Source organism: Denticeps clupeoides, chromosome 19 (genome assembly GCF_900700375.1).
Source record: "Denticeps clupeoides chromosome 19, fDenClu1.1, whole genome shotgun sequence".
Taxonomy (NCBI): domain Eukaryota; kingdom Metazoa; phylum Chordata; class Actinopteri; order Clupeiformes; family Denticipitidae; genus Denticeps; species Denticeps clupeoides.
Window position 1 is genome coordinate 8,804,131 of NC_041725.1, and position 12,306 is coordinate 8,816,436.

The 12,306-nt window shown below is 40.7% G+C and overlaps 1 protein-coding gene across 4 annotated transcripts in view; it reads left to right on the forward strand.

The window, feature by feature from the left end:
* plch1 (phospholipase C, eta 1) overlaps positions 1–12,306 on the forward strand; it is a 55,748-nt gene that overhangs the window by 5,256 nt on the left and 38,186 nt on the right. For 2 of the 4 annotated variants that reach the window (XM_028961870.1, XM_028961871.1), the window contains exon 1: positions 9,156–9,592. In XM_028961870.1, the coding sequence (XP_028817703.1) occupies positions 9,550–9,592 (43 nt within the window). In that variant the 5' untranslated portion in view covers positions 9,156–9,549. Of the gene's footprint in view, positions 1–2,877; positions 2,998–9,155; positions 9,593–12,306 lie in introns of those variants that run through there. The other 2 variants (XM_028961867.1, XM_028961872.1) reach the window with 2 other exon arrangements.

The following is a 12,306-nucleotide window of genomic DNA, read 5'->3' on the forward strand; positions in this document are numbered from 1 at the left end:
GTACTTTTGTTTGTTCATTTTGGGTCCTTGGAAGAAACTCCGGTGAGCTCCCTATATGTAAAGACTCCCTTTAAGCTTACAAAGACACAGTATTTATTAGATTGGCATTAAAACCACTAATGAGATCATGGTATTCCATGTCTGCAAATAACATTTCTACATACATCTTCAGATGTTTAAATCTTTTAAAATATTTTCATGTCAGAATACACAATCAAACATGCCACCCATTAACCTTCTCTCTCTTTGTTGTTCTCTCTCCATATTTTCACCCATCTCACTTTCACTTTTTGACTTTAATGGTTCCTTCCTTAAGCAGCACCTGTTTCCTGCCTCTCTTCTAGTGTTTCAAAGACACACTAAAACCCTGTGGGGTTTAATGCTAAAGCTGTCTGTGAGCCTTTTTTCAGAGCTCTGTCCATTTCATCTGCCTTATGACTGATTTGTCAGTCCATTTCTGTCCACAAGCTGAAGAAAGACGCTTACCTCAACAAATGGAGAACCATAGATTGGGTGATTTATATATTGCATTGTGATTTCGAACATTGAAATTCTTAAAAAATCTTAACTCAAAGTATTCAAAATATTAATTAGTGATTAGTGGAGGTCAGATAACTTCCTGAATGAATACACCTCATGTGTGTTTCTCACCTTTTCAATAATTGAGTGATGATAATTATGTATCTTTTAATGGTAAAACTGATAATGTGGTGGGGGGTGGCTACATTGTTTTAGAGGAGATAAGAAAACTGTAATTTTTTTTGTGAATCTAAAACTTCCCTCTGGCAATATGGGCAAGAATCTGAAAAAAGAATAAAGACAATTTGCAATGTAAATGTGCTACCCTCTGTGCAATCAACCACCATCAATATTTAATGCTTTATTATACCAAATAAAAAGCATCTTTAATGATGAAGGGAGCTGTATTTGCAATTCATGGCATTTGGCCCCATCAGAGCAGTTCAAACACACATGAAATCTGCTTTCAATTTTGTTCTGTGTAATTGCCCCCAGATCCCCTGATATAAGAGTTCATGATCCACAGTTTTTGTTCCAGAAATTGAGAGATGCAAGAGAAATGTTAGTAGATTATAATGTGCTGCCACTTTATTGTAAAACATGTGAAAAGTCTCATAGTTTTTTATTTGATTGATTAATTTAGTGAATGATTTATGAAACGGCTAATATGTATCAGAATCCTGTTTAAAAACAGGATTATTATGTTGTTGAAATGACAACGTACTACTGTAGCTCATTGTTGTGGTTCTCACAAAATATCTCCCTGAGCAGTACATGGCAATCTCTTCTAAAACAGAAATCTTACCAGTGCAATCTGTCAATTTTAATCTGTGTTTTTTAGTTTTCCAATTCTGACTGCAGATCATGCACACAATAATTATGTTTCAGTGATGAAATGTAATCATTAACAAAAAAAGAACTTGTGACAGAAACTCTTGACAAAACACCTGCTTGTGGATATACATTACTGTTCAGGGTCATTTACAGTGTTATACATAAATGCACAACTTCTTTAATCATGACATCTGAATTCAGCTGTACTAAGGTAAATGAAAGGGATTTTCTAATAATCAAAGAACCTTTGAAATTGACAGACTTTCATTAGTAAACATTCCTATTGGAATTCAACACAGATAAAGTTGACATTGCTAATAAAGTTTGGTTCTAAGTGATTCTAAATTATGATCCTATACATTTAAACAGTAGTATATCTCTTTCAGGGTTTCCACAGATCCTTAAAAGTCTTAAATTAGATTTAACTCCAGAGTTAAAGCTCTTAAAATACTGCAGTCCTTATACATTTTTTTTACTGGTAACCTATAAATAATTACATGAATTTTAATGTATGAGATCAGAATTAGCGGAACCATGTATGGAACTAGACCAGCAGACGGTCTCCTTGCATTAAAAAATTATTGGATATTATTGGAATAGTGAGGAGGTTTGTGTTGTTTTGAGATTCGTGTGGTATCTGTCTTCGGTACTGAGCTGCTGGGGGGTGGGGTTTCTGGTAAACAAATTTCTGGTCTATAGTACCGATCCTTTCCATATGATTTGCTGCTTGTACGTTTGTTTGTACATTGATTGGTAAAATTTTTGCATGTTGAAAATAAATGTATTAAATATATTTTGACGAAATATTAATTTAATTAGCAAATCTCATCCATCGTCGGCCGCATATACAACATATATAAAACTGTGGGGCTAAATCCTGTTCTTCCGTGGCAGTTGTGAGTATTTATTATTATTATTAGTACTTTTTACAGGGTTTCACAGGGAATGGATATGGAGGGGCGACGGTGAAGTTGCAACAACAAATACAAATTTGTATTAGCACTGAAAACCCTAAAATGTCCCATTTATATCCAGCAGTTATATACTGCTATATGTAGTACATCTGTATTAGAAATGTACCTGTTTTTGTAATAAAAATGGTAATATTATGTGATTTTTAAAAAAAATTTTTTATAGGCAAGCAAATACCATTAACTGCTTCCTTAACTGCTAGGCCACCACTGGTTGCCAGTTCTGAGCCGCCAAGCTGCCACTGAGGTGCCACTGAGCAAAGCACCATCCCCACACTCTGCTCCCCGGGTGCCTGTCATGGCTGCCCACTGCTCACCAAGGGTGATGGGTAATAAGCAGAGGACACATTTTGTTGTGTGCACCGTGTGCTGTGCTGCAGTGTTTCACAATGACGATCACTTCACTTTTATTTATCCTGTTGCATATATGACTTTTTTTTATGTGCCACTTTCATTTTCAAACCAGGACAGTTTCTTTTTGATAATCGTTTTTTTGCACAGGGCTGTTTCAAGGTCTTTTCATCCAGCATCTTATCTTCTGTTTTCATTACAGATATCTCTGCCTGCATCCCTCATCTCGAATTCCCCACAAAAATGAGCTCTTGGGGGGCGGAGAGGCGTGGCAGCCCGCAGTACTGCCGTCACTTCCTGACCGACAACAGTCTCTTTCATGGTGGGTCCTTATGCAATAACATCTCTTCAGACTCAGAACCCCCCGAAATGACATGGATTAAGGCAAAAATTAATTAACTACAAATCCGCGCATTATCTGGGGCATTTAATGACTGCTGATGTATGAAAATTGTTTGCTTGGCTTAGCTGCTTCAGAGCATTTCAAAAGGATGAGCATAAATTGGTAAACAGACATTATATGCCATGATGTGTTATTTGGCTATTTGTAACCTTTTATGTGCATTTTGCATTTTATGTTTAATTTCAATATTTGGTAATCAGGTTTTCTTCACATGACATTGTCTGGAGAATAGAAATTACTCATTTTTAAGATGATTAGAGGGGTTTTCACATCCTTTTGCCTTCATTTCTACACAGTTTTAATGAACGGTGTTCCAGCAGGGGGCGATATCTGCCCCTGCCGCCCCAACAATTTATATAGATGCTTTTTTTATTCTAGCTGGACTCCATGTGCATTAGACAATTTGGAAGCCCAGAATGTTTGAATGTTGAATATGAGACAGGATGGAGAAGCCTTTGTGTGCATTTGTGTGCAGTTCCCTTTTAACATTTAGTCAGGTGCTGTTTTTTAAATACTGACTGCGTTGAGGGGGGGGCTCAGATGGCAGCTCTGTTAAAACAAATGAATAAATGAATACTGATCCGAGAATATATTATCGTCCTTCAGTCCTTGCCACTGCAAGAATCTAAAGAAGCACACAATTATTTTGATTTTAATCATAAGTAGTCAATCTAATCCCTCAGATCAGTCCAGGAATATCTTCTATTCTGTAGGTCAGTTTGACCTCTTGGTTCAGTTAATTCTTTTCATCCCTCAATTTAATACATGAGATAATTGATTAAAAGAGGTGGAGTCAGATTTAACATTTATCACTTGATTGAGTTCATCGCCCTCACAATGGCGCCTTTAATTGAGTCTATAAAACCTCCATATACTGTCTGAAGAATAACCCTCACTGTTGTATTTATGAAACATTCTGAGGCTAAAGACCAGACAGGATTACCTCCCACCTTGGGGAACTGTATCAGTGGGGGCTGATGTACGACCGCAGTCAGGCGGTGGGTGGGAAATGGTCCATTTTCCAGTAGTCCATCTCTGTGTTCAACAGAGCCGTCCTATTATTCAGCCGTCAGACTTTAAACACTTTATCGGCCCACTGAAGATTGATTGACCTGTCTGGCTTTGAACAGACAGAGGGGAGGGTGACAATCAAGTCCTACGGAACCTGTGCTCCTTCCTTACCCATTTTTGCCTCCCTCTCCCTACCTAGCCTGCACCTACCCTGAATTTCAACACTGTGGTGGGCTGAGACAGTGAATTAAAACTAGAGGTGGGCATAGATCAATTTTCTTAATCTAGATTAATCTCACAGTAATCTTGGAATTAATCTAAATTAATCTAGAGTAACCTAAATTAATCAAGATTAATCTATATTTTAGATTAATCTAGATTTATCTACATGAATCTAGATTAAAATGGATCATTTGATTTCTGCCGAAGGCATTCAGAATATGTGTGCTACCCAAATACGGGTTTCTCAAGCCAGGTGGCGCATTAGACCAGGGGCTCATCTCCTGTTTCCAAAATGCATCACAAACTGCTTGAGAAAGCTGTTCTACTATGATAGTTGGTGATGAAAATACATTATGTTCAATAAGATGTACTTGTGTTTACCAACTGTTTATTCAGTTAAATAGCTGCATCCATGTTTCCACGTCACGTTTGATGTGGTAATTTCACAGTTCGAAGACTCGTTCTCGCCCCCTACAGTGCAATTCGGCTAGGTATACATCCTCGCTAAAATATCAAGGTGAAAGTCATCATAGTGTAGCGGTAACTTTTTGATTTCGTTTCTTGAACCACAAATGATGAGCTGTGACACCCAAGAGATTTTCTGTGCAAAGTGTATTCTGTACAAAAAGCTAGAACATCGCGTCAGAACATCGCGTCAGAACATCGCGTCACATCGCGTCTTTCTGCACCTCTCTCTACAATATACAGTACTAAAAGAACATTAAAAAAAATATTCACAAAATAACACACTTGCACAAACCCCACACACCTCTCACAACTCACGCCATGTGTCCAAGAGAACTAAACCGGGTCTCAAAAACAAAATAAAAGTCTTTAGGAAATAAGAAACTAAAATACACAGGAAAGAAGAAACATACTTCTAAATCTAGTGTAACCATTTAACTCCGGCACAATAGCTTGCGTAGTATAGACCCAGCTCCCAACCCAACTTTGTGAGTAGATTAACGGCGATTTTTTTTATCGCCCGATAAGTCTCATGTTAACGCAGCACATTAACGCTGATAACGGCCCACCACTAATTAAAACACATTTGAATAATCACAATAATGTTAAAAAAAAAAAAAGGTTAATCTTTTTCACACTTACACACACAGTTTTCTCCCTTTGCCCTTCAAGAGTGGTGAATGGCATAGTCTAGGCTATGTCTAGGGGGACTGTCCCTGTAACAACTGATTTTAAGTCGCTCTGGATAAGGGTGTCTGATAAATACTGTAAATGCATAGTAGTTTGCTTTGTGGTCATGAACTATAATATAGGCATAGAAGCCCTGGACATGAAGTTTGAAACAAGAAAATGAACTACTGTATACTGTTTAGAAGTAACTACACCCAGAGGTTCATAGTGTTGTGCTTAATTGGCTCTGGAGACAATATCATGAAACATTCTTACTAACATATACTTAAGATAGGTTAAAAAAACATTTTATCGTATTCATTAACCTTTAAAATCCTCTATAACCTCTCTAAAGTTTATGACAGCACTGTTATCATGTTCAGCATGTGAGGTGGGCTGGCATCTCCTCATCCATTGGCAGATGTTTTAAGGCTGGGGTGCCTGGGACTAGACTTGGAAATCTACCCATCAGGAGCCTTTTCAGCTCTCCTTAATTAGATCACTGCCTTTACCTGCTATTCGAGCCGGTAATTCAAGTGTCTCTTATAATTCTATAATCTGCAAGGTGGAGAAGGGGGTGGGCTCGTTTTGAGGAGACTTGGCAGAGCACACTGTAGATCAATTTCCAGGTCAAGACTACGCTCCCGAAGCTGAGAAGAGCTGTCCAGAATGACAAATTTCGTAGTTTTATGGAGGTCGTATTCATGCTACAAATAAATAATCCTCTCGGAGCTATTTTTCGAAAACACAATGTTTCTTTCATTTCTATGCAGATGTTTGTCAAGTATACTTTCCCCTTAAGTGTAACAAGCTCTATCCAACCTCTCCTCGACTGTCTGACTGATTTCCTGGACCTAAATGAGAGTAAGACAGAATGTATGCTTTTTGGTAGTGGTGACCCCCTATTGACCTCACTTTCCTACCCCCTTGTGAAAAATCATTGATTACAAACCTAGGTGCTAAAATGGACTCAACTCTGAAAAGGGATGCACAGGTTAACAATTTTGTAAAATCGTGCTTTTTTTTTCAGCTGAGGCGCCTGACAACTCAAGCCAGTCCTCTCCAAACGAAATCTGGAAACAGTGATTCACGCTTTCATAACATCTCGCCTTGACTTCTGTAATTCATTACTTTTTAGGATCAGCCAGACATCTCTAGCTCACCTACAATTTGTACAAAATGCAACTGCACGATTTCTAACTGGTACAAACAGGCCAGATCACATAACCCCTATCCTAGCCTCTCCCCAATCCCTGGCTCCCTGTCAGTCCGTTTTAAAATTCCTTTATTTAGTCTTAAATTGCTGAATGGCTTGGCTCTAGCCTATTTGTCAGACCTTCTCCATTCATAAACTCCACCCTGTTCTCTCAGTGCTTCAGACCAGAGACTATTCCTCGATCACATTACAAGCTCAGAGGCGAATTCTCAGTATTCAAAAAACAAAGCAAAATGGTTTGGAGACACATATGAAATGCAAACAAATTACAGGTTGTGTGCCCAGGAAAGGGATTTATTAGTTTGAGTAATGCACCATATCAGAAAACAAGCAGTCCAAGCATTTAAACATTATGTAGCTTAATTTATATATTCCCACTTCCATGTTCACATCTAGATACGTGCATGTCTCATGGCTGTATTTTCCATTGCTAGTTTGTGGCCCTTTGATCATTAAGGAAGCATTACATAAGGGCTAAAGATGATTGGTGCACAGCTGGGGCATGGTGTACTCCAGCTGTTGTTGTGCCTGCTGGGTGGCACATGTGACGGATGAAACTCATCTGAGTGAAGAGCACACCGAGGAGAAAATGGAGACCCAGAAACACCAGTAGAAAAAAAAAAGAAACAACATGGGTTAATCCACTGAAATATCTGTACAGACGTTCTAATCAGCAGCTTTTAAATAATTTTTGATTTATTTATGAAATGTGCCTGAGGTGAAATGACCCTTCAGGATTGTGTAAACCCTTCAAGGCTTCATGGCACTCCATTTTTCCAGATCATTACGTAATCTGGCTAGCTGCTTTGGTCAGCTATATCGGGAGCGCATGGGGAAATTGCCTCTTATCTTGCTCTCTGCTTTTTTTAACACTGCATGACAAAAGCCTTTCAAAGCGACCCTTCTTTTTGCCATTCTGCCTTTTTTTCCTCAAGAAGCCATGTGTGAAGAAAGTCACAGGGATCATATAATTACGGAAAACATTTGGGTTTGAGGGCATCATCTTTATTGCTTTAAAGTCTGATATGCAGCCTGACAATATTTTATCTAACATCTGAAGCAATGGAATTTCAATTCAGCCGTCTTTGATGCGAGAACCAAGACAGCTAATCTTTTACTGTCCTGCCTCCTGTCACCAGGCTCTCTGATCTTGCCTCATTTGTGTTTTACAGGAGCTATGGTGCAATAGAGGGTTGAAATAAATGATATGATACACCACCCCTAGAGAAAATGTAATCACCCTCCCCAGATCACAACCAATCATTTAATGTGGCTGGTTGTTAAAGAGCTGTAAAATAAATTTGTCCAACTAATCCATGCTTTGTCAAAATTCACTGTCTGGTCCTGCCATCATATTTACAGACACTTTTGACATTTGAGGGGTCCCCACCCCCCATGAAAGCAGCCCAAATACCAGAGTTAAATGAATGAAAAGTTAGGAAGGTGCGGAATATTGGCGGGTCATGGGAAAAGCCATTTTCATTTTATAGGTACACAAAATTGAACAATGCCCCTTGAAGAACGTCACACAGAGCACACAACAAGCTTGTCAGGCTGCAGCTTGGAATGAGCGTGCAGCTTGGCTGCTGCCGTGTTGTTGCTGTAATTACCCAGCATGCCCCTCATTACTGTGACTACCTATTTGCATTTCTGCAGCTGAAAATAATGTCTTGGTGTTTGCCAGTTCATGAGGTCTTGTGGAAAGTAATGAGACAGTCGTGCTGGGCAAATCCATTCACCAATTGACGAAAATTGGTATGTAATTGGTGTACTATCCCTATATGGATTATTGCACAAATAATGATAATAAAAGTGCATAAATGCCTAATGATGGACCTCATGTCTTCATATTTTGCTTTCAACAAAAGGATGGGAAACCTGTCAAATGAAGCAAGCGCTGAAAATCAGTTGCAACAGGTCTTAGTGATATTTGATATTTGGAAGAGAGATACAATAGTAAGTGTCTGCACCTGTACATGGTGGCTTAGGACTGCATGTCAGCCACTCTTATAAAAAAAGGAAAACCTCCACCATACAATACTAATCTGTGTCTTGAAAGCAATATTCTGTATTTACAGAACCTGGTACCTCATGTCTAGTACCCTTGTGGGTAAGACACTCACCTATGAACCACAGGTGAGTCCCTGAGCAAGACACTGAGTGTCTCCAGGGGGACTGTCCCTCTCACTCCAGTCACTCACGTCTGCTAAATGCCATAAAATGGACACGCACACAAAGTGAATAGGACCCTACAGACAAATATAACACAATCGGTGTAATGAAATGAGTTGCGCCATGGAGCAATTTTCAATTCGTATGCCGTATTAAACCCACATTTGCACACAAAACGAGAGGGAAGTGTTTCAGCCACGTCCTTTCCAGGGATCCCCTTCAGTAGAGGACACACAGCACGTGTTAAGCAATATTAAGCAATTAGACCCCACAGAGTTATAGACTGAGTGTTACGCAGTGCGTAAGCAGCCCTGGTTCCAAGCAGTAACCTGTTTGTATAGGAGACGAATTGCCTCATTTGCATGTGCCGTATTAATAGAAAAACGCCTTGTTTAGGGACACGGGTAGGGTCCGCGTCCCAGGCGGAACGTGTTAGGAAAACCGGCTTGTCGCGGGAGAGGGGAGGAGAGGAGCGGACCGAGCCCACATGGGTAGGGAGGCACCGGCGGAGCGCGATGGAGAGCGTCTCCAGAGCACCCCACGACGCCCTCCCCTCCCCAAAACTTCTTCCCTTGCCGGCGCCGCCGCACCCGAGCCTCTCCGCGAACGATGGCGGGAGTAAACGGAGCGACGGACTGACGCGAGCGTCGCCAAGAGCGCTGCGTTTCGGCGAGGGGTTGTTCGGGTAAAGCGGCGCAGACCTGACATTCGCCGCCATGGCCGAATTAGAAGTTTTTAAAAACCTCAGCCTCGAGAAAGGTGAGTTGTCTTTGTGTATCATCTCACTGTGTGGTCACTGCACTTCAGGGGGAAAATCGAAAAGGACATTTGAAGGCGCGACGTGCGTTAAGCGCACGGTCCTGTAGACGCAGCAGCCGGCAGCTGTCCATGGTGCTGCATTTACTCACGAGAAGTTCCACCCCACCGAGACGCAGCGAATTAACTTCTAATTATTAACAAGCAAAGGAAAAAATCTAATGTACGCAGTTTGCAAAGAGGTTACATCGTTGTTGTCGAATGGATCGAACATTTGAACGCAGCGTTAGAGATGTGCATGACGGGAGAAAAAAAGACGCATTATAATGATTCACACGCATCTAGCCTGTGTGTGTGTGTGTGTGTGTGTGTGCTTGTCGGTGAATTTCGCTCCAGCCTGTTGATTTCTATCGTCTCCCCAGGTGCAACTGAGGGGTTAATTTCTCCAGGCAAGGGAATGCCAGCATTTAATGGCATGTGTGTGTGTGTGTGTGTGTGTGTGTGTGTGTGTGTGTGTTTTATAGAAGGAGTATTTCAGACATAGCCTACTGGATTATAGGTTCTGTAGGAAAATGTGTTCACCGGTTTATTTTGTAACACAGCTCTGTATTCTTTGACTTGAGCGCTGAAGATATGTCTCTTCTTTCTGCTGATCAAATAAGAAACTGACCCTGGAGGAAATGTCTCAGTAATTGTGAATTAAGTGGGAGGCAATAAGTTTCAATTTGTCAGGAATTGTCGTGTGTAAATGTTCAATATAAACATATTGTCTGTTGCCACACGAGCATGAATACCCTGGTAATGCATTTGCGTGTTTACAGAAAATATTTTGAGGACTCAGATTATATCTATCGCTGTTGTGTAGTCATCATGTGTCACGTGATGTAATGACCCCCCCAATAGACATTGTATTGAAAATGTATGTTTTTTTTGTATGTTGTGTCACATGCTGTGTGAGTGTGTGAATACATTCTGTATTGGTCAGTTGTGCAGGTGCTTTGTTTTTGGACCTGGCCAGTAGGACCTGTCTGTGGTGGTCATGGATGGGGTGGAGAAATGCTGTTGTTCATGCTGAACTATTTTCAGGGTTGCCTTCTGCATGTTCATGTGCAGTCTGAGGTAAGTAGGTATGGACATATTTTCGGCACAGTGAGGCGTGGGCTTGCTGGCACGATATTGCTGGCAACTTCCTGTTATTTTCTGACCTGGTCTTGTGGAGCTATTGGGAAATGTGGTGACTACTACGATTTGGCTTTCTTCATCACAGAAACGTGCCAGCCATCAGAGTGTCTCTTCAGTGTTGCTGCCACTTTCTTACTTCAGATGTTTTTTCAACCTCTTCTGTAAAATAGGAGTGGACCATGGACTGAGCCTTGTTGCATTAAGACAATGAATGAAATATTAATGCAAAGGTTATGACTCAATAATCATGTGAACAGTTGTGCCGAATGTATGAATGTGTATGAATATTTTGTGTGGTTGTACCTTATGCTTGAAGATTTTGGAGCCCATTATAACTGACTTTTTGCATTTTTTGCATTAATATGACATTTTGTGCAAATGTTCACTTCTCATATATGGGAAAGTGGCTTTTTCATGTACGGTGTTTGTGTGTGTGTGTGTGTGTGTGTGTGTGTTTGCATGCCTCTCCCATGATAATGACATCACTGTAAGCTCCTTTTTGCTTCAGGATATGATGCTCAGCAGGATAGAGTAGAACGTTTCTCCAAGTGCTCCTTATTTCTAGTGCTCTGCTGCTCTGTCCTTGTTTTGCTCATTCAAATGCAGACTGGATGTATTTTCCAGCAGTGAGAATTTTAGCATTACTTTTGGAAAAAAAAAAAAAAAAAAACTCACAATATTTGGATTAATCTCTCAAGGACAGGCATTTGGGTATGGCTTTCTCTAAGCTGAATTTGTGCACACTTTCAATATTAGAGACTCACCGGAGGAGGACGACTGCCATTTCATTTTCCTCCAGCATGTCAGCTCATGCAGAATTTGAATAGATGAAGGCGCTCGTATTGTTTTTATTTTTCACACACATCCATTAACTCAACCTATCATCCATTATGTTCTGTCAATTCAGATCCACCCACAACCTCACATGGGGCGTGAAACTGTTTTAAGACCGCCAGCTTTGGCCAGCTTGTGTGTTTTGTCTGAGATTAGCGAGTTCGCCCTCTGCTCTTAGAGATACGTGCTTCAGCGCAGCTTTGGGTGAAAAAGGGGAGAAACGATGGTGTGGGAATATGCGCGCCAACCGTTAATGCTGAGCCCCCACCCACCATCAGCCCTGACAGACTTCCTTTGATGTGAATCCTTGGAGCCTACATCGGGAACACCGTGTAGCTGCAGTTATGAAATCATTAAGATGCACCCGTGTTATTTTTACCCGAGCTGGATGGAGCTCCCAGAGGCTCTCCTGAGAATAGATGTGTGGAGTGGCAGTAGTGCCAACAGAACCATCGCCGCTAATTGCTGCTGAGAGCCTGTGATGATAGATCCTCCATGCTTCAACTGTTCCCTGTGTGGACAGCATTGGATTTTTGCTGCCGTACTACACCACAGCAGTCAGGCAAAAGTTAAAAAGGTAGATCTGCAATGTTGGACATAGAAATTATGTGTGTGCTGAGGCTGGTTTTTTTTGGTAACTACTAACAACATTTTTTTGCCTTTTGGCAGAAGAAAAGCTTCCAGGTGCAGGTGTCTGGTAC